This window comes from Somniosus microcephalus, chromosome 6, assembly GCF_052327205.1.
Source record: "Somniosus microcephalus isolate GS21.2 chromosome 6, FLI_Smic_1.0, whole genome shotgun sequence".
Taxonomy (NCBI): Eukaryota; Metazoa; Chordata; class Chondrichthyes; order Squaliformes; family Somniosidae; genus Somniosus; species Somniosus microcephalus.
The window spans coordinates 237,209,474-237,232,076 of NC_140992.1; the positions used below are offsets into that span (position 1 = coordinate 237,209,474).

At 44.0% G+C, this 22,603-nt stretch overlaps 1 protein-coding gene across 2 annotated transcripts in view; it reads right to left on the bottom strand.

Moving 5' to 3' along the window:
• phlpp2 (PH domain and leucine rich repeat protein phosphatase 2) overlaps positions 1 to 22,603 on the bottom strand; it is a 226,062-nt gene that overhangs the window by 18,222 nt on the left and 185,237 nt on the right. For both annotated transcript variants that reach the window (XM_085991585.1, XM_085991584.1), the window contains 4 exons: positions 10,618 to 10,818; positions 8,434 to 8,596; positions 6,417 to 6,547; positions 4,614 to 4,727 (listed from right to left, as the gene is read on the bottom strand). In XM_085991585.1, coding sequence (XP_085847711.1) covers positions 4,614 to 4,727; positions 6,417 to 6,547; positions 8,434 to 8,596; positions 10,618 to 10,818 — 609 coding nt within the window. The remainder of the gene's footprint in view (positions 1 to 4,613; positions 4,728 to 6,416; positions 6,548 to 8,433; positions 8,597 to 10,617; positions 10,819 to 22,603) is intronic.

Below are 22,603 nucleotides of genomic sequence, written 5' to 3' on the forward strand. Positions count from 1 at the left end.
AAAGAAAATAGCCCCAATCGGTTCAATCTTTCCCGATAGCTGTAATCTCTCAGTTTTGGTACCATCCTTGTAAATCGTTTTGGCATTTTCTCCAGTGTTTCAATGTCCTTTTAATAGTAGAGAGACCAGAACTGTGCACAGTAACTGCAGCCTGACCAGGGTTCTATACATGTTTAACATAACTTTACTATTTTTGAATTCTATACCCCTGGAAATAAATCCCAGTGCTTTGTTAGCATTTTTAATTGCTTTGCTTATCTGCGACACTGCTTTTAATGATTCATTCACTTGTATCCCTAGATTGCTTTGCTCTTCTACACATTTGGTTTCTTATTTATTAAAGGTGCAGGTGATGTTTCTGTTTTTCCTACTAAAGTGCATTACCTCACATTTATATATGTTAGTTAATTTGCCACTTAACTGCCCAGTCTGTAAGTTTTCTAATGTTTTCTTGTATTATGTTGCATGCTTCCTCAGTGTTAGCTATATGCCCCAGTTTGGTATCATCTGCAAGCTTTGATATTGAGTTACTTATTCCTAAGTCCAAATCATTAATGTAAATTATGAAGTGGTCCCAGCACTGATCCTTGTGGAACACCACTTTCTACCTTCCTTCAATCTGAACAACTACTCTTTACCACTTTACATAGAAACATAGAAGATAGGAGCAGGAATAGGCCATTCGGCCCTTCGAGCCTGCTCCGCCATTCAATGAGATCATGGCTGATCATCCAATTTCAGTACCCTGTCCCTGCCTTCTCCCCATATCCCTTGATCCCTTTAGCCTCAAGAAATATATCCAACTCTTTCTTGAATATATTTAATGAACTGGCCTCCACCGCCCTCTGTGGCAGAGAATTCCACAGGTTCACCACTCTCTGGGTGAAGAAATTCCTCCTCATTTCAGTCCTAAATGGCTTACCCCTTATCCTTAGACTATGACCCCTGGTTCTGGACTCCCCTGCCATCAGAAACATCCTTCCTGCATCTAGTCTGTCCAGACCTGACAGAATTTTATAGGTTTCGATGAGATCCCCTCTCAATCTTCTAAACGCCAGTGAGTATAAGCCCAATCGACACAATCTCTCCTCATACGTCATTCCTGCCATCCCAGGTATCAGCCTGGTGAATCTTCGCTGCACTCCCTCCATGGCAAGAACGTCCTTCCTCAGGTACGGTGACCAAAACTGCACACAATACTCAAGGTGCGGTCTCACCAAGGCCCTGTACAACTGTAGCAAGACATCCTTGTTCCTGTACTCAAACCCTCTTGCTACGAAGGCCAACATACCATTTGCCTTCTTAACCGCCTGCTGCACCTGCATGCTTACCTTCAGCGACTGGTGCACAATAACACCCAGGTTTCTTTGCACTTCCCCTTCTCTCAATCTATTGCCATTCAAATAATAATCTGCCTTCCTGTTTTTGCCACCAAAGTGGATAACCTCACATTTATCCACATTATAGTGCATTTGCCATGTTTCTGCCCAATCACCCAACCTGTCCAAATCGTATTCTGTTGCATCATACAGTATTTATCCTAACACAAATTCCAAGGAGACCAACGCATGTCTGATCAGATAACATATGGAAATACAGTACACTAGGTTTTAATCATAGCACTAGACATACCACTTCTGACAACAACGTACATTACTTATGGTTCCCTCTGTTTTATAGAAAACAGAAGAAACACTTTGTAATACATTCTTCACTATAAACTTGTTTTCTGCATAGCTCAGAGATATTTTGCCTCATTCATTTTCATTAGTGCATCCACCTAGGCAGGAGCCAGTTATACTTGCCACACACATTGGTATTCATGATTGCCTGAGAACATCACAAATGGACAGATGAGCAGTCTAAAGACAATTACTGGCACTTATTTTGCAACCACACAGATACAGAATAGCAATCAACTTAGAGTGAATAGGGTCTAAAATATATTATTTCAATTCTGATTCTTTGAAAAACTCAAGAAAGATCGTTGTGAAGCAATACACAGGAGAAAATAGTCAGCATCTATTAATTGATTTCATACTCACAAACCTCCAAATAAAACTAAAAATACATAGTCACCAGGATTTTAGTAAAGCATGGGTGTTATTGTTAGTGTGAGCACCACTTAACGATGCAAGTTATCACTCAGCATTACACGAGAGTCATAAAATCTTACAGCACAGAAGGAAGTCATTCGGCATGTCATGCCTGTGGCAGCTCTTTGAAAGAGCTGTCCAATTTAGTCCTACCCAGGAGCTTTATCCCCATAAACCTGCAAATTAGTCCTCTTTAAGTACGTACAATTGCCTTTTAAAAGTTACGATGGAATCTGATGTGAGCCCCCTTTCAGGTAGTGTGTTCCACATCCTGACAATCCTGTGTGTGAAGAAATTCCTCATTCCTCCTCCTCCAGTTCTTTTTGGATTGTAGTTACCAGATTTATCCCTCTCCGCTTTTTTGAACAGGGGTGTAACATTTGCAATCCTCCTTTTCAAAAAATGGGACATTTGTATTTCCAATGTCTCACATGCAGGGTAAAACAGTAGGGTGGGGTAACGTATTCTGTCTGTAAACACTGGAAGATAAAATCTTTGCTGAGCCTGTGTTTTCTTTTTAAAAGTTCTCAAAAGGTTGTGTGTATACACCCAAAATTTAAATTGAATACTTCCATAGAAAAAAAAAGGGTAATTTAGCAGTATACACTTTAAAAGTTTCCATGAAAGTTACTCAAGCTTATCTTTTTAATGATTTACAGTGCCACAAAATGGGAACTTGTTTTGACTTCTCGTGCACGGGTTGGGTTCCAAAAGAAACTTAAAATAATGTATTTCAAAATCTGGCTCTGAAGAAGAATAACCTATTCAATAGTTTATAATTCTGGAAGAAAGGTGCTTTACATTTCAATTAAGTTAGTGACTTAACAGTTTTTATATATTTTTTTCAGATCCTTTCATGAACCTTATAAGCAGCAGCCATTGTTTCCCAGCCATTCTAATAACTATGTTCCACATATTTTTTCTGCCCCCACTGTTCTGTTTTCTCATAAGGTTTGTATTTACTGTGGTGTGATTTCACTACCAATTTTATCATGCTGTAACTGTGCTTTCTTTCCTTTTAATTTTTCACATACCCAGAAAAGAGCTGTATTTATATTGTACTGGTCCAGTCACTATCTGCAATATGGTATACCTGGCCTAATACACCAAGTGCCTGGTGATAACACTGTGTTTGTGTATTTTAAAAGTATATACAGATAAAAACACTTATCAAAATGGATAAGGTCAAAGAAATGGCACAATTAATGTTACAAGAAATTGAGACGAAGGCTTAGGAGAAATTTCTTTACAAAGATGACTGTCAGAGCATGGAATGGTTAAGGCAGAGACCATTGCAATTTGTATATGGAAAATGTAATAAATATTTGAAGCAGAGGAAGATACAAGTCTATGAGGAAAGAGTGGGACAGTAGGACTAGTTTTAGATTTGTCTACCAAAGAGCGGCACAGATATTATGGGACAAATAGCTTCTTTGTGACATAAACTTTTATGGTTCTAAAGTGATTACTTTTTAAATTAACATGCATTAGTTTTTTGGTCATTGTTCAGATGCAATCAGCGATGATACTGCAGTTCAAGCATTGTGAGATCATGACAAAGAATTTTGTTTTGTAGAGTTCTTGTTTTTGCTAGGGTCAGGACCATTACAGTTATTTTGACAATAGTTCCAGCAACATGAATTATCTATTTTTGTCCAAACTGCACTGTCCCTATCCATGTCACAGCAGAAGGAGTATAACACAAAATTTACACTCTTGTTGCATAATCTACAGCTAGCAATTCTAAAGTATACAATGATTTAACAAGGTGACTGGGACACACTGGTAAATGTACATGTATTTCACCTTTGTAACCTTTAAGATTCAGCAAATATCAGTTACAGCTTAGCTTGCATTTGTATTGTACCTTTAATGTAATAAGATGTTGCAAGGCACTTCACAAAGCAGAGGATAGATAGAGCGATAGTATAATTAGGAGAGGTGAAAGAGTACACTGTCAAAATTATAGACTTTGAGGAGGGTTTGAAAGGCAGGGATGAAAGTAGCAAGATGAAGGAGTTTAGGCAGGGATTTGCAGAGAATAGGACCTTGATGACTAAAAGTCACCAAGCAAAGCCTCTCTGGGAGAGTTTGTAGGCTAGAGGAGGTTGCAGAGGCTTGATGATCAGTCTTACAATACAGAATTAGTGAAGTAGAGCTGGGTGTCATCAGTATACATATAGAAACTGACCCTATGCTTGCAAATAATGTTTCCATGGGTCAGCCTGTAAATGAAGGAGGATGAAAGACAAAGGATAAGGATATTTGGGGAACTCCAATGCCGACCATTGCTAGAGAGCTAGCTCCATTGGGCAAGTAGCACTGGAACTAGACATGCGCTGTTTCCTGCAGAGGAGGAAGACGGAGAAGTCAACCAAGTCAAATGCCATGGAAAGTTGACGATGACAAAAAGGGATAAAAATTTGCAGTTCACCATAGGGAAAATGAACAAATGAACTTACAATACTTAGCTCAAAAAGAGCAAACGATAACCAAGCCCAGTGCTACTTTACTTACCTGTTTCTGTGTCCTGCCATTTCAGAATAGCCATGACTCCAGAGAGTTGGAGCTCCTACTGGATCGCTAGTTGGTACAGCAGGCTTCTGATCAATGTTCAGGGTAGTGATATGACTATAATAAAAGAAAATACATACAATTTGCCATTTTAATTCCATTTTCCACATCTCTGGCATTTCCTTTGTAACATCCGATTTATGCAATTTTCTGTAGTTGGGAGAGCAGTTCAGTAGAATGTACACTTTCCCAATTTGCAGTGCTGGTGCAACCCATGATGTAACCAAAGGCAAGGTACGTTTCACTCCAAATGATGAAACTGGTGGCCAAGCACAGATGTAATAGCCCCAATCACATATTTGGTGGATATATTTATGCATCAATGCTTCACAGAAGATGCATCAAGTATCTTCTCATTTCACAATGAGGAAAAAGAGAAATCTTCGTAGGATATCACAGTGCTACTCTTTCAATTCTACAATTATAGCACAAGTCTTCAGAAGTTTCTGGTTTAACTCCAAAGACAACTTGGACTAATGCAGAATTTTTTTTACAGGTTTAAGGAAAATAACTCTCAGGAGAACAGGGATTATGTATCAAACTCAGTTGAAAGCAATAAAAGCTGCTATCCGAGCAGTCAAAAGGACACTGGTGAAGAAGACAGTGGATAGGCCTGGCAATAATGGCAAGGTCTGCTTCAGCTTTAGTCAGATGGTCATTAAGCACCGTATACAGTCATTGAAGGGTCCAGTATGCGGCAGAGGTTTTAAATGGCTACTTTGCATCAATGTTGACTACTGAAGATGATACTGGGTTACCAACAATACAACATAGGTCTGATGCTATAATTGAACACGTCAAAGTGGATGCAGTTTATAGTCCTGGCTAGAACAAGGATCTCAAATGGATTGGGCTGCTGACCCTGACAACATTCACCCAAGATTTCGCAAATAAATGGGGGCGGTGCTCTGCAAGCAACTTGTTTATATATCGCTGGGGTCTGGGCTTATTCCCATGGACTGGGGAGAGGCCCATGTGGTACCAATATTTAAAGGGCAAAAAGTCAGAACCAGAAAACTACAAGCTCAATACTTTGTATTTGTTTATAAGCAAGTTGCTAGAAGAAATCATTAAACATGCACTGCATGAGCACCTTAATAGAGAAGGTTTTTAAAAATTTTTTAAAGGCAATCTCAGCACTGCTTCATGAAAAGAAATCCTGTCTCACCAAATTAGTTGAAATTTTAAGAAAATTACAATTTGATGGATGTTGGAAGACCAGTCAAGAACGTACATCTACTTTCAAAAAGCCTTTGACAAAATACCACATAAAAGGCTATTGCATAAGGTTGAGCCCTACATGGTCCGCGACATTCCTGGGCTACAGGAGTCTTCTCTTTGCTAGATTTTCTATGCTTTCCTCCCACTCTGCTATTCCGCTGTAACCATTTACACCTCCTCTGGACCTATCTTTTGTTTCTATACTTGTCTCACCATCACCTCCTTTTGCCTTGCTCCATCATCATTTTGTTTGGTTATTCAATCAATCCTGCCTTCTACCCTATCACAGACCTCTCCATTTTGTTATTTTACTGCCCACTTTTCCCTGGCTCTTATCTTGCTTTATTGCTTTTCATCTCTAACATCTTCCAATTCTGTTGAAAGGTCATCAACCTCAAACATTAACTCAGTGGCTCTCTCCACAGATGCTACCTGACCAGTTGAGTGTTTCCAGCATTTTCAATTTTCATTTATTGTTTAAACTATACCTGCATTGACACTGTATCGGAACAAGACGGTACCTACCTGAATATCTCCAGGGTCTTGTGGTCAAGGACCAGGTTTGTGTTGCCAGCCAAGTCCAGCTCCTGCAGGGTGGCTGGAAGGGTCTCAGGCATCAATATCTCTGTAAGCTCATTACAGCTGAGGTCAACTAGCTAAAACAGGACAAAGAAAATTGGAGTTAAATAAGTTAATGCTAACACTGGTATCAGCTGTGAGTGAACAATAATGTTTGCTTAACCACATACCAACAGAGCAAGAGAATGAATGACCAATAGATAAACTCGACAGTTATTCAATACAGTTTAGCTCAAACTACCCAGAGATAAAGCAAAGGAAAAAAATACAATTAGGTAAGGAATATTGACTGGAAGCCCACATTATTTTAATTGTTCACTGTAGTAGCTGCTTGCTGCCATCTAACGATTTCAAACTGCAGCAGGGAGAGGTGCACAGTTTTAAGTTTCCACTCCGAGTCAAATCAGATGATAATGCAGATGCAAATTGCATAATAAGTGAAATTAAAAGCAGAGGCAAATGATGATTTACAGAGAGTCATCATCCACAGTCCTCAAACAAATTGTGGCACAAGATTGAAACATAGTCCCCTCATCACTTAGTGTGAAAATTAGAAACTGGAGAAGATCCTCCTCGATATTCTGAAATATGGAGGTGATTTTAAACCATCCGCCCAGCAGAAACCTAAACACGGTTAGCCTATTTATAATACAGAGCTCTTTGCCTGAGGCCCATAGTGTTGTGCTGACAACCACTCAATTTTTGTTAGTGGCCAGATTCCACAGCACTGCAACCAAAATAAAATCTACATATATGTAATTGTTTAAAATTGCAATTTCCAACTTGACTTCTACTTGCATCTTCCCAAATGGTAATATGTTACATAATAAAGAAACATGACAACCTAGATTTATTACATCTGAAGGAAAACCAGCTAGAATAAGGAAATTGTAAGAGAGTTTTGGGGTACATTAGCAGCAATTTATTTGAGTCATCTGCTAAGATACCATATGCCAATCATACCACAGACCTACCATTAGAAGGCAATACGACCATACAGGAAAGCCAAACCGCACACGTGTGAAGAAATGTGGCGAAGAGTACGGAGTGATAGCGTAAATGGAGAAGATGGAGGAGATATAAATGGTGGCTTTGTGTAAAAAGATACTGGCCCAGAAATTCGGGTCTCCACGGGTGAGTACGCACGGGATACTCGCCCGTAAGCCCAGTGGAAGTGCCGGTTTCCTGCATGCACTGCGCATGCGCGGGAAACCGGCACTTCCGTTCCCCTGAAAGAAGGGGTTCAGAGGTCAAACGCGTGCGCAGGAGAGGCTGCGCGTGCGCATTGAACTTACGTTTTCTTTGCAGGTTTTCCCGGGAGGGTAAGTCTCCAGAAGTTAGACATGTAAAAAGCAGTCGCAAGGCCTGCTTTTTACAAGGTAAGTGGTGAATTAATTAAAATTAAAACATTTTTTCCACAGGTTAATTATTTTTAAATAATTTAAAGAAAGGTAAGTTTATTTTTAGCCCCGTTAGAAAATAAAATTATTTCTTCAAAAATTTAAATTATTGTTTAAAATAGTTATTTCATGTAATTTATAGTTTATTTTAAAAATGTGATTTTAAAAAAAAATTATTTGAAGATTTAGTGATGTTTTGGGGCTTATAGTATTTATAAGTTTGACAGCCCTTCCTGTCAAACTTTTGAAGGAAGCATTCCCCGCTACCATTGGCTCTCCATGGCCCACGTGATCCCAGGGGACGCATCGAACTAACTGCGCCCCTGGGATACGCAAGCACTGCGCGCCGGCAGTTGGAGGAGGCCTAGGATCAGAATTCCATGGGGGTCCACAGCTCAACGGCCGGCGCGCAAGGTAAGTGCAGGTCGGGGGCTTGCACCCACGGGAAGCCCCCGACCTGAATTTCAGGGCCACTATGTTCTGGAAAAATAAACATAGTGCTGGGGGGAATACAACACATCATGAAACACCACCATCAGAACCACTCAGACCACATTTTGCACCTTGATCTCAGGTAAGTGCAGGATCTCTGGAAAGACAGCAATGCTGTTGGAGTGAACGATGAGCGTGTGTAATCGCTTGCAACTGGTGATGGTGGTAGGAACAGCCTTCAGTTTGTTCCCACTTAGATTCAGCTCCTCTAGAAGCTCGAGCTTTGACAGCTTACTGAAGGAAGAGAGTAAAACTAATTAGCATACCAGTGGGATAGAATTTAATTACACCATTAAAACATGCATGTGACATCACCAAATCATTACCTGGTACAGGAGATTAGCAAATTCTCCTTTCACATCTGAGACCTTGCTTTGAATCCAACCCAGACCCATAAATGAATATCTCCTCTCTCTATAGGTCCATGTTTGAAAGCTATGTGGATGTCATCAAGTGAAATGAATTTGGGCAGTCTTACCCAGTTCCTAGTGAGATCAGGCCCTTAGTGTCAAATTCTACTGAACTATAGGTGGTTTTTGCTAAGTCAGCAACCTCAATCAAAGGCTGTAAAGGATTGTTGAAATGGGGTATTTAAAAAGTTGTACTCTGTATCTGAGCACATTACTACTAGCTGAGATTTTCCATTACTAAAACTTAAAAAATTGTACTCGCCCCAAGAACCAATAGACAAAAGTTGATGAGCACAAAAAAGATGAGCAGGCTGGGCCTATACTCATTGGAGTTTAGAAGAATGAGAGGTGATCTTATTGAAACATATAAGATTCTGAGGGGGATTGACAGGGTGGATGCTTCCCCTAAGTGGGGGTACCTAGAAATAGGGGGTATAGTTTCAGAATAAGGGGTCGGCCATTTAAAATGGAGATGAGGAGGAATTTCTTCTCTCGGAGGGTTGTGAATCTTTGGAATTCTCTACCCGAGAGCGCTGTGGAGGCGGAGTCATTGAATATATTCAAGGCGGAGATTGACAGACATTTGAACTACAAGGGAGTCAAGGGGTAGGGAGAGAGCGGGAAAGTGGTGTTGAGGCCAAGATTGGATCAGCCATGATCTTATTGAATGGCGGAGCAGGCGCAAGGGACCGATTGGACTACTCCTGCTCCTGTTTCTTATGTTCTCCATAACAACTGTGTCCATCATATTACAGTGTTTACAGGTACAACACATGCTGATGCAAAGAATTTAATGTGGATCGAGTTTTTAACTTTGCCCAATGAAAAACTCGAAGCGAGTTCTTATTTGCCAAAGGAAAGGCTATTCCTCAGTCTGTTGAAGTGTCAAATGTCTCCTAGGTTTAGCAAAGGTGCAGAAGCTATTTTTGATTCAGGACCTTGTGTAATTAAAAAAAAATTAAGGTAAAATAAATAAGTTGCTAAATTAAAAAAACTAAATTTTGAAGGAATTTATTTAGATTTCATTTTCAGTCACAACTGCTGCAGCAATATGCTTAACTTCTGTTGATGTAATTTAAATGAGCAACTCATGGGGCAATCATGATGTGCAAATGCAGCACAACAGTTGATTTAGTTCAATCCAATCATTTGCTCAGCTGCATTTTCAACTTAAGCTGGCAACAGTGAAGCAGTGCACTTAATTTAATGCAGTTAAATATTCCTGCTCCCTCTCCACCTCTCCTGAAGATAGTAACTCATGCTAACTTATATTTCTACAGGTGTCAGCAGTTCTGTGGTCCACACCTCCAACCCCTCCCCCTCCAAAAAAGTGGCCTTTATTGAAAGCAGCTATTCAACCACAGAGGGCATCACAGCCAAGCTGAAAACTGTCTTCATTCAGTATGACATGAAATTACATAGAATTTACACCTCAGAAATGGATCATTGGTCTATGCTTCACACAAGCCTCCTCCCATCCCTCTTCATCTAACCCCATCAGCAGATCCTTCCATTATTTTCTCCCCATGTGCTTATCTAGCTTCCACTTAATATCCACACATGCACTTTCTGGCAGGAGTCACTGGACAGCAAACTATTTTCAATCATGTATTATTTCTTCAAAATAGCTTTACCCAAGTAGACATAAAACAGCCAGTTTTAAATATAATCGGTCATTGAGCTACGACATTTCAGTTGTGAATGACCTATCCACTCCTCCAAATTGTTCAAGACTATTTCCTTTATGTTGAATAAGTTTCAAAACATAGGTAAAATTTATGATTCCATAGATATTGGTTGAGCAGTTACTGATTCCTTGCTATACAAAGAGAAATAGTGCTTTACCTGGCTGGGAATGATTGAAGTTGGTTGTAAGCCATATGGAGGACCCGAAGGCATGGGTGCCCAGTCAGCACTGGCACACACTTATCAGTCAGGTTGTTCCCGGTTAAATAAAGCTCTTGCAACACACTGAGACTCTCTTCAGTATCACTGCTAGGAGGCAGTGTTTCCAGATTGTTTGCAGACACATTGAGACATCGCAAGCTAAAAGAAACAAAAATACATTTTTCAATGAAGTAATTGAAATATTGCTTAATTTTTAAAAAATTCATTCTTTGGTGTGGGCATCGCTGGCATTTATTGCCCATCCCTAGCAGCCCTCGAGAGTGGTGGAGGGCCTTCTTGAACCGCTGCAGGTGTGGTGATGGTACTCCCACAATGCTGTTTGGTAGGGAGTTCCAGGATTTTGACCCAGCAACAATGAAGGAACGGCGATACAATTCCAGGTCAGGATTGTGCGTGACTGCGAGGGGAACTTGGAAGTGATGGTGTTCCCATGCAACTACTGCCTTTGTCCTTCTGGGTGCTGGAGCACATGGGTTTGGGAAGTGAGGCCGAAGAATCTTTGATGAGTTTCTGCACTGCAGCCTGCAGATAGTACGCACTGCAGCCTGCAGATAGTACGCACTGCAGCCTGCAGATAGTACGCACTGCAACCTGCAGATAGTACGCACTGCAGCCACAATATGCCGGTGGTGGAGGGTGTGGATGTTTAGGCTAGTGGGCGAAGCATCAATCAAGTGGACTGCTTTGTCCTGGATGGTGTCGAGCTTCTTGAGTGTTGTTGGAGCTGCACTCAGTCAGGCAAGTGGAGAGTATTCCATCACATTCCTGTTTTGTGCCTTGTAAGTGATGGAAAGGCATTGGGGATTCAGGAGGTGAGCCACTAGCCCCAGAAAAACAAGCCTCTGACCCGCTATAGCAGCCATTACATTTATATGGCTGGTCCAGTTAAGTTTCTGGTCTATGGTGTCCCCAAGTTGTTGATGAAGGGGAACTCAGCAATTGTAATGTCACTGAATGTTAGGCTCTCTTTTACTGGAGATGGTCAGTATCTCTCACGTCTGTGACATGAATGTTACTTGCCGCTCATCAGCCCAAGCCTGGAAGTTGATCAGGTCTTCCTGCATGCGGGCATGCTTCATTATCTGTGAATTGCGAATGGAGCTGAACACTATGCAATCATTAGCAAGCAGCCCCACTTCTGACCTTATGATGGAGGGATGGCCACTGATGAAGGTAAAGATAGTTGGGCCTAGGTCACTGTCCTGAGGAACTCATGCAGCGATGTCCTGAGCTGAGATGATTGGCCTCCAACAACCACAACCACCTTACTTTGTGCTAGGTATGACTCCAGCCAGTGGAGTTTTCTCCCTGATCCCATTGATTTCAGTATTACTAGGACTCCTTGGTGCCACACTTGGCTGATGTCAAGGGCAGTCAGTCTCACCTTGCCTCTGAAATTCAGCTCCTTTCAAATGAGATAAAAATAATTTAAGAACATACCCCATAATATTTGTGGGTCAGCTTGCACTAGTTTATCAATTATTATCAGTAAAAGCTTGTTATCACAATTAAATAATATTGGACTTAATTTGGTTTTGAAGGTGGGGGAAAGTAATCAGTTAAAAATAGTACGAGTAGCATAGGTTTCTTATAATCAAACTGCTGAAAAAACAGGAGTGTGCATTGGAGTGATTTGCAAATCTAGTTTTAATGAATGCAAGGCAGATATATCTAAACATGAGATTATGCTATTTCCCATAAGCATTCAGTAAAACAAAAATTGATATTACTGCCCATCAAGTTACATGGTTCAATATTACCGTTCCTCAGAACAAAGGATTTGACCACAAGAGGCTGTCTGTCGCTGCATGATGACACACTCACCAGCAAAATAAATGGCTGAACACAACAAGGACTCATTCTATAGAACACATCTTGCAGTTGCGGTCGAGACATTAAACCACTCAAGATTCAATTCTGTGACTTGTGATAGCGAAAACTTAATGTTTTCCCTGCCTGGGAGAACACTGCAGACTGTGCATAAAATAACATTTTTGTTTATGGTGAAATGTATTTACATTTGGTTACCCTATAGGTCTTGGCAGGCAATGCATCTCCTGTGGTTAAGAGGGCAGACAGGTAACCTGTTATGTAGTGAGAATGGTCCTACAACTCCCTGTTCATATATTCCCTCCACTCTGATATGAAGATTCCAGAAGTGGTGAAGTACATTGAACATTGTTGGAGTCACTGGAGGCAGCTTTAGATGGGGAGAAGTAGTGTTTCTATTTGTGTGAGCAGCACAGGCCAGTGCCTCAGCTCAGCTGAATCCTCATCCATGCCTTTGTTACCTCTAGACTTGGCTGTTCCTTAAAAACTACCTCTTTGACAAAACATTTGGTCACCCATCCTAATATCTCCACATCTGGCTCGATGTCAAATTTTGTTTGATAACGGGCCTGTGAAGCGCCTTGGGACATTTTACTACAGGTGCTAAAAAATGCAAGTTGTTGTTGTTATTGTCAAATGCCCGTGTGGAAAAATAGAAAGGTGGCTAACTTTCCCTATTCTGTAGTTCCAAGGTCTCGTGTCAGCCATTGTTTTTTTCCATTGGTAATAGAGGAGGACTCTATTACAGGAGTGAAGGAGCACTCACATTACAACCATTAAAAGCTCAGGTGAAAAGCTTTTGGGAAGAACTGTAAGACAATTCAGTGTGTAGGGTAAGCAATTGTATTATTGATTATTCTGTTAAATTCCTTTTGTGCAATTATAAATCATACTTGTTGCCTTTTGGAATGGGCAGGAGTACATGGCAGGCAGCACCTGCAACTCCAGTGCAAAATATCTTGGTTAAAGGCCTGTGCATGCAGGCCTTGGAGAGGAGGTTTACCAGGATGATACCAGGGATCAGGGACTTCAGTTATGTGGAGATTGGAGAAGCTGAGATTGTTCTCCTTAGAGCAGATAAGGGGAGACCTAATAGAGGTATTCAAAATTATATGGGGTTTTGATCGAGCAAGTAGGAAGAAACTATTTCCTCTGGCAAGTGGGTTGGTAATCAGAAGTCTCAGATTTAAAATTATTGGCATAAGAACTAGAGGGGAACTGAGGAGAATTTTTTTCCCCACAGAGGGTTGTTAAGATCTAGAACGCACTACCTGAAAGGGTGCTGGAATCAGATTCTATCGGAACGTTCAAAAGGCAATTGGACATGTATTTGAAGAGAACTAATTTGCAGGGTTATGGGGAAAAAAGGCTGGAGTGTGGAACTAAATTAGACCTTCAAAGAGGCACAACAGGCCACCTTCTGTGCTGTAAGATGCTATGATTCTAATCACTCTTCACTGTAAGCATGTAAGTGTGAGTTTCTAATCACAGGTGGTATGGGTCTACCTCTGGAAATTGTAACATGCTGTGAACATACAGACAAAGGAGTTGAGAAAGAGCACCATGACAGTATAGTACTGCTTAGCAGCTGGTAACATGACATAGCCATTAAAAAGGATCAGCGCTGGCTCCCGTAACAGCTCAATGAGTCATTCAGACCATGAAGATCTCAAATTCAATTCCCAGTCTGTGCTTTAGAAGCTGGTCTCACCCAGGTCACAAGTGGTCCTGCAATTTGCCTCCATACCCCGGGTGAAGGAGGGGGAAATCGACCAGAGTTTCTGCTCCTGACCACTATTCAGCTATCCCAGTTAGAAGTGTACCTTTGTAGGTGTGAGGTGAGGACAAGATTGGTTTCTGCTGTGATGCTCCTGCAGTTAAATGGTATGCCAGTATTCAGTGTCAAGGCTCATGTGTGAACACCTACTTCAGCAAGGTACCAGAGGGCATTCAGTACCCATAGAACTATATACACAGCAAGTTTTCGATGCCATCAAGAAAGAATGGTGGAGAAATGAGAAAACAAAAAGGACTAGTATTGGTAAATGTAAAATGATCAGCATTATAAATAAATGATACCTATATATTGAAAAGTCTTGTGCCTAGCACATATCCATCACACCATGCCTTTTAAAGGTGTCACACCTGAAAGTGTCACCTCAGGAGGGCAACGCTTGTTATTGATTGAAATAGCAACTTATCTTTTAGATCACCAATCAAATATTTGATTAACATGAACAAATGAAAGGAAGTTGAATAAAGTCAGTAAATGCCAAATTAGGAATGAGAAAGCAGCAGAAAATACATATTTTTAAAACTACCAATCCCAAGCTGGCAAGTAGCAGGAACTGACCAATCAGATTGTTCCAACACATTTCTAAAGAGTCACCATGTTGAATTTTTTCCCCAGCTGAAAATATACAGGTGAAAAGAGAATTTGTATATAACATAAGAACATTTAAAAAAAAAAATCTAACAATTGTGAATAAAATGTTGTGAATACAGTTGCCATTCTTGCTGCTGTGATCTGATGGAAAATATTCTCTTAAAGAGCCCCACCCCTGTGTCATAAGCCAAATTTGAAATACATATCTGGAGACAGAATATCTGGGTTGGGTTTTGCTGCAATGGCCTTGCTTCCCGCCAACTGAAGTACGCCTCCTTCCGAGTTTAATGAACACTGTTGACAAGACTAGGTATTCACAGGATGTGCCAGAAATTGTTATTTATGAGCCGCCTTTGCCTAGTACGCGTCATCGTCGTCCATGTCGACGACGACAGCAGCTTGTATTTATATAGCACCTTTAACGTACTCCCCAAGGCACTTCACAGGAGCGTTATCAAACACAATTTGACACCGAGCCACATAAGGAGATATTAGGGCAGATGGAGGTAGGTTTTAAGAAGCGTCATAAAGGAGGAAAGAGAGGTTAAAAAAGGCGGAGAGGGTTAGGGGGGGCATTCCAGGGCTTAGGACCAAGGCAGCTGAAGGCATGGCCACCAATGGTTGGCGATTAAAATCAGGAATACTCAAGAGGCCGCCAGAATTAGAGGAGCGCAGATATCTGGGGGGGTGGGGGGGCCCGAGGAGGTTGGGAGGCTGGAGGAGATTACAGAGCTAGGGAGGGGCGAGCCCATGGAGGGATTTGAAAACCAGGATGAGAATTTTAAAATTGAGGTGCTGCTTAACCGGGAGCAAATGTAGGTCACCGAGAACAGCGATGATGGGTGAACAGGACTTGGTGCGAGTTAGGATAAGGGCAGCATATGGATGAGCTCAAGTTTACTGAGGGTAGAACATGGGAGGCCAGCCAGGAGAGTGTTGGAATAGTCCAGTCTAGAGGTAACAAAGACATGGATAAGGGTTTCAGCAGCAGATGAGCTGAGGCAGGGACAGAGTCAGGCGATGTTCCAGAGTTGGAAATAGGTGGTCTTAATGATGGTGTGGATATGTGGTCGGAAGCTCATCGCGGGGTCAAATATGGACACCAAGGTTGTGAACAGTCTGGTTCAGCTTCAGACAGTTGCCAGGGAGAGGGATGGAGTCAGTCCTAGGGAATGGAGTTTGTGGCAGGCACCGAAGACAATGGCTTCGGTCTTCCCAATATTTAGTTGGAGGAAATTTCTGCTCATCCACTACTGGATGTCGGACAAGCAGTCTGACAATTTAGAGACAGTGGAGGGGTCGAGAGAGGTGGTGGTGAAGTAGAGCTGGGTGTCGTCAGCGTACATGTGGAAACTGACGCTGGTTTTTCAGATGATGTTGCTGAGCAGTAACAACATTATGTATAAAAGCATCAAGACAAAATAAACCATGATAAAGCAGGAGTTGTTTCTTTGTATAATTTATGTTTAAGGTAACTGTGTGTTACTTTCTGTTCCAAGGACTGATTTCCCCCCACACCCCCATTTATTCTTTTCACCCACTCTCGGGAATATGGCTTGGTTTTTACACTGAATGTGCAGACCCCAATTTAGGGTTGGGAATTTCTGGGGCCCTGATATTGTTAGTAAACCTGATCAGCAATTAAACAGACTACCACTTTGTCCCCAACCCCTCCACCACTTAACTTTACAAATGAATTATGTAGCCATAAATTCCTGATGCAGCTGAGGAAACAATTAGGCAGAGGATGGGGAGGGACGGGGAACGAAAGAAAAAACCAACTCGGGTCAGGGTAGGCCGGACTTACTTGCCGGTCTGCTCAGGGCGCTGCTTTTGCCTGCCGAGTACTTGCTCACACAGCCCAAGTGTTTCTTGGCCCACCTGCTTCAAGTGCTTTTCCAGCTCATCAGTACACTCTCTAACCCACTGAGCCAGAATAGTTTCTCGCCCAATACTCAGATGGCCAGGTGCTTCGCAATCACCTCCTTGCCTTCTTGACAATGAAGGGGAGGGGATGACGGAGTGAACATGATGAGAAGTAACACGGCAACAAAGGGTAGAAATCAGGGACTGAATGGGAGCAATATATACACACAAATATTGATGTCAAACTTTGTTACAGATTGTGGTAAACCACTGTTAACCTGTACATGCCTGTGTGGTAAACCACTGTTAACCCTGTACAAGTCCAGGCATGTCTCAGCCCCTGGCTCCACCCCTAAGCCCGGGTATAAAAGGTGACTCACCACCCTTCCCCCGGGAGCTCTTAGGATGGATTCACTAGCAGAGGCATGCTCTAGTTCTTAGTCAATAAAAGCCTACTTCATATAAGTCCATTTCGTAGTCTTTGGTATTGTTGATAGCGCATCAATTTTATTGACTAATTTTCAACATGGAGCAAATCTTGAAGCCGGAACGTTTAGACCTGGATCCTCAAGCAGCAGATGCAGCCAATAACTTTGAACACTGGCTGAGCTGTTTCGAAGCCTTCCTGGAGGCCTCCAGCACTACTGTCACTACAGATGACGCGAAGCGGCTTGTCTTGAACGCACAGGTGAGCCACCGAGTATACTCGATCATCCGAGACGCCACTACTTACGCGGCCGCCATCGCGACGCTAAAGGAACAATACATGAGGCCGGTTAACGAGGTCTACGCCAGACACCTCCTGGCTACCCGAAAACAGCGCCCCGGGGAATCGGGCGCTGAATATTTACTGGCACTGAGTGTCCTCGGCCGGGACTGTAATTGCAAAGCGGTGACGGCCAAGGAATGCACAGAAGACCTGATCCGAGACGCCTACGTAGCCAGCATCAGGTCCAACTATACTCGGCAGAGGCTGCTGGAACAGAGGGGGCTCGACCTGCAGAAGACGGTGGCCCTCGCTAGCTCGTTAGACGTGGCCCTCCAGAACATGGACGCCTACCCCCCTGACCGGATGGCCACGTGGATGCCACGGGAGCAGCCATCTTGAGACCCAGTAAGGCCACAAGCCGCCAGCAGCCCAACTACAGCTGCAATGACCAGAGGCCAGAAATGCTACTTCTGCGGCCAGGCCAAGCACCCCAGACAGCAATGCCCAGCAAAGGACGCGACCTGCTCCAAATGCGGCAAGAAAGGTCACTACGCGAGAGTGTGCAAGGCGAAATTGACCCCCAATTCCAGCAGCGCCGCGTGTGAACCGTACAGGCCGCCATTTTAGACCCCACCAACCACGTGTGAGCCACGCGGGCCGCCATTTTGGACACCACCAGCCGAGGGGGAGCCGCCATCTTGGACACCATCTTGGGACCAGGCCCTCGGCGCGGGCGAATACTACAGCGACCCACCGACCTCGACGATGGCCTCCATCACCCTGGACCAATCTAGGCCCCATCAACTAGCCAGGTCCATGATGAACGTAAAGGTAAATGGCCATGCCACAAATTGCCTTTTCGACTGCGGAAGCACGGAGAGCTTCATCCACCCCGACACGGTGCGACGCTACTCCCTATCGGTTATGCGCACACGCCACCAGGTCTTTATGGCCTCAAAGTCCCATACGGCGGACGTCGGCGGCTACTGTGTAGCGACTCTGACAGTGAACGGCGTGGAGTACAGAGAGTTTAAATTCCTCGTCCTGCCACAGCTCTGCGCTCCCGTACTGCTAGGATTAGACTTCCAGTGCCATCTGGAGAGCGTCACGATGGCATATGGCGGGCCCCTGCCCCCACTTACAGTCTGCAGCCAGCAGAATTTAAACACGGCGCCGCGCAAAATATGCAGCCTGTCCACCCTGAAGGTCAAACCCCCCCCCCCGTTGTTCGCTAACCTCGCCAAAGACGGCAAGCCAATTGCTACTAAAAGCAGGCGGTACAGTGCCGGGGATAGGAGCTTTATTAAATCAGAAGTACAAAGACTCCTGAGGGAAGGGATTATCGAGGGCAGCACCAGCCCATGGCGAGCCCAAGTGGTGGTAGTAAAGACCGGCAAAAAACAGCGCCTGGTTATTGATTACAGCCAGACGATCAATCGATACACGCAATTAGACGCATACCCACTTCCCCGCATATCTGACATGGTCAACCAGATAGCACAATACCGGGTATTCTCGACGATTGATCTGAAGTCGGCATACCACCAGCTCCCCATCAGGCCTGAGGACCGCCAGTACACGGCCTTCGAGGCTGACGGTCGCCTCTACCACTTCCTCCGAGTCCCCTTCGGCGTCACCAACGGGGTCTCGGTCTTCCAAAGGGAGATGGACCGGATGGTTGACCAGAACGCGCTGCAGGCCACCTTCCCCTATCTAGACAACGTCACCATCTGCGGCCATGACCGGCAGGACCACGACGCCAACCTAGAAAAATTCCTCCGTACGGCCCAACGGCTGAACCTGACATACAGAGAAAAATGTATGTTCCGCACCGCGCGCCTCGCTATTCTTGGCTGCGTGGTGGAAAACGGAGTCATCGGCCCCGACCCCGACCGAATGCGCCCCCTCCTGGAACTACCCCCCCCGCCACTGCCTAAAAGCCCTGAAGAGATGCCTAGGGTTCTTCTCTTACTACGCCCAGTGGGTGCCCAACTATGCGGACAAAGCCCGGCCCCTCATCAAGTCAACCTCCTTCCCCCTGACGGCAGAGGCCCGTGCGGCCTTCACCCTCATAAAAGAGGACATAGCGAAGGCCACAATGCACGCAGTGGATGAGTCCATCCCTTTCCAAGTGGAGAGCGATGCATCCGACTTCGCCCTAGCCGCAACCCTTAACCAGGCGGGGAGACCCGTGGCCTTCTTTTCACGGACCCTCCAGGGCCCCGAAATTCGACACTCCTCAGTCGAGAAGGAGGCCCAGGCGATAGTGGAGGCTGTATGGCACTGGAGGCATTACCTGGCCGGTAAACGTTTCACCCTGCTCACTGACCAACGGTCAGTAGCATTTATGTTTAACAACAGACAAAGGGGGAAAATCAAAAATGATAAGATATTGCGGTGGAGGATCGAGTTATCCACCTACAACTACGATATCTTATACCGGCCCGGGAAACTTAATGAGCCCCCAGACGCCCTATCCCGTGGGACATGTGCCAACGCACAAGTCGATAGGCTACGGACCCTCCACAATGATCTCTGCCACCCGGGGGTCACCAGGTTCTTCCACTTTATTAAAGCTCGCAACCTGCCTTACTCCATCGAGGAGGTCAGGACCATGACCAGGAACTGCCAGGTCTGCGCCGAATGCAAACCGCATTTTTATAGGCCAGACAGGGCACACCTGATTAAAGCCACCCGCCCCTTCGAACGTCTCAGCGTCGATTTCAAGGGGCCCCTTCCCTCCTCTGACCGCAACACGTACTTCCTCAATATTATTGACGAGTACTCCCGTTTCCCCTTCGCCATCCCCTGCCCGGACATGACCAGCGCCACAGTCATCAGGTGCCTCCACGACCTGTTCGCCATATTTGGCTTCCCCAATTACATCCACAGCGACAGGGGCTCGTCGTTCATGAGCGACGAGCTGTGCCAGTACCTGCTCGAGAAGGGCATAGCCACGAGCAGGACTACCAGCTACAACCCCCGGGGTAACGGACAGGTAGAGAGGGAGAACGCAACGGTGTGGAAGACCGCCATGCTCGCCCTAAAATCCAAGGGCCTCCCAATCTCCCGCTGGCAAGATGTCCTCCCCGATGCGCTCCACTCCATACGATCACTGCTCTGTACTGCCGCAAACGCCACCCCTCACGAGAAGATGTTCGTCTTCCCCAGGAAATCCACCTCGGGGACATCACTACCGCCATGGCTGACGTCTCCGGGACCCGTCCTGCTCAGGAAACACGTGAGGAGCCATAAGACGGATCCCCTGGTCGAAAAGGTTCACCTCCTCCACGCCAACCCACAGTACGCCTACGTGGCGTATCCTGACGGGCGGGAGGACACAGTCTCAATTTGAGACCTCGCACCCTCAGGTACCACCCGAAACACCATCGATCACCATCCACTACCCCCACCCACCACCACTACCCACGACGCACCACCGGGGTGTCTACCACGAACTGACGACATGCCGGTGCCATCCCTACCCCGAGAGGACGACACGCCAGTGCTCCGTCCCACGCGAGAAGCGGCCGCGGGCAAAGAACCACCGCAACCGGCACCACGAAGATCATTACGGCAGACAAGACCCCTGGAGAGACTTTCGTATACGAACTTTTGAAACACTTCACCCCGCCGGACTCTTTTTTAAACGAGGGGTGAATGTGGTAAACCACTGTTAACCTGTACATGCCTGTGTGGTAAACCACTGTTAACCCTGTACAAGTCCAGGCATGTCTCAGCCCCTGGCTCCACCCCTAAGCCCGGGTATAAAGGTGACTCACCACCCTTCCCCCGGGAGCTCTTAGGATGGATTCACTAGCAGAGGCATGCTCTAGTTCTTAGTCAATAAAAGCCTACTTCATATAAGTCCATTTCGTAGTCTTTGGTATTGTTGATAGCGCATCACAGATGCAAAACAAAAAAAGAAAAAGGAGACCAGTCACTGACCTGGAGCCCAAAATTTATAAGCAGTATATACTAACCTCTGATTGATTTCAGCAGTTTGTAAATAGCTAGAGCCTACTTACAGCTGTGGCCTTAAAGGCTCCAGACCAATAGCAATATCACATGAGATCTACTAGTTATATATATAATTTTACAGAATATAAGGTTAAACAACTGTAGAGAATTGAGCATAAATAAAAACAGAAAGTGCTGGAAGTACTCAGCAGGTCAGGCAGCATCTGTGGAGAGAGAAACAGAGTTAAGATTTCAGGTCGATGACCTTTCATCAGAACATTAACTCTGTTCCAGCACTGTTTTTATTTCAGTTTTCCAGCATCTGCAGTATTTTGCTTTTGTTGTAGAGAATTGAGCTATTGGTCCATTTTTGTATTACATTTTTACAACACCAATGTCACTGTTCGTTTAATATACAGTGCAAACTCGTTTTCATTATTTATGCACTTCCTGATGGTACATATTATACAAGTCAAAAATTGAAACCAGATAAAGAAAGGTGAAATATATCAGTGAAAGAATTATCAATTTACTTTAATGAGACAGGATTAGACCCAAAAATATATTTACAGAGAAGAGTAGAAGCATAGAAAGGGAAGCTGAGTTTTGATTTATTTTACTAAAATCAAGATTATATTTAGAAATATGTAAAGGACAGATAATAGTAGCAGTAGTGCATCTCTCTGGAGCTCCAATACATTGCGCCACAGAGCAACAGGACATATGTGAAGGATCGCAGGCACGAGCCTAACGTGTATTTCTGACCTCAGCCAAGCCACTATCGCTCACCTATGGCTTCTCGAAGTGAGGTATTGAAGGACTGTTGCATGACCCATGGAACTAAATTGCCCAATAAATCACTGTCTTCAAAAAAGGCATGGGAGGAGAGTAAAAAAAATTCTCTTCCAGTTTCTCACAAACTGTATCTTTTTCTAGTTTTGCATCTCTCCCTGGTGGCAAATATGATGCAAGTCAGAAGTTTTTTTTTATCATAATGAATAAACCATTAGTTATTCTGATGGTACATATTATACAAGTCAAAAAATTGAAACCATATAAAGGTGAAATATATCAGTGAAAAAAATCACAACTTATTCTGAAGCAGTTTTTTTTAAACAAACATTCCCGTGCTTTACTGTTGACAAACAAGTTCCTCAAAAGGTATTCAAATG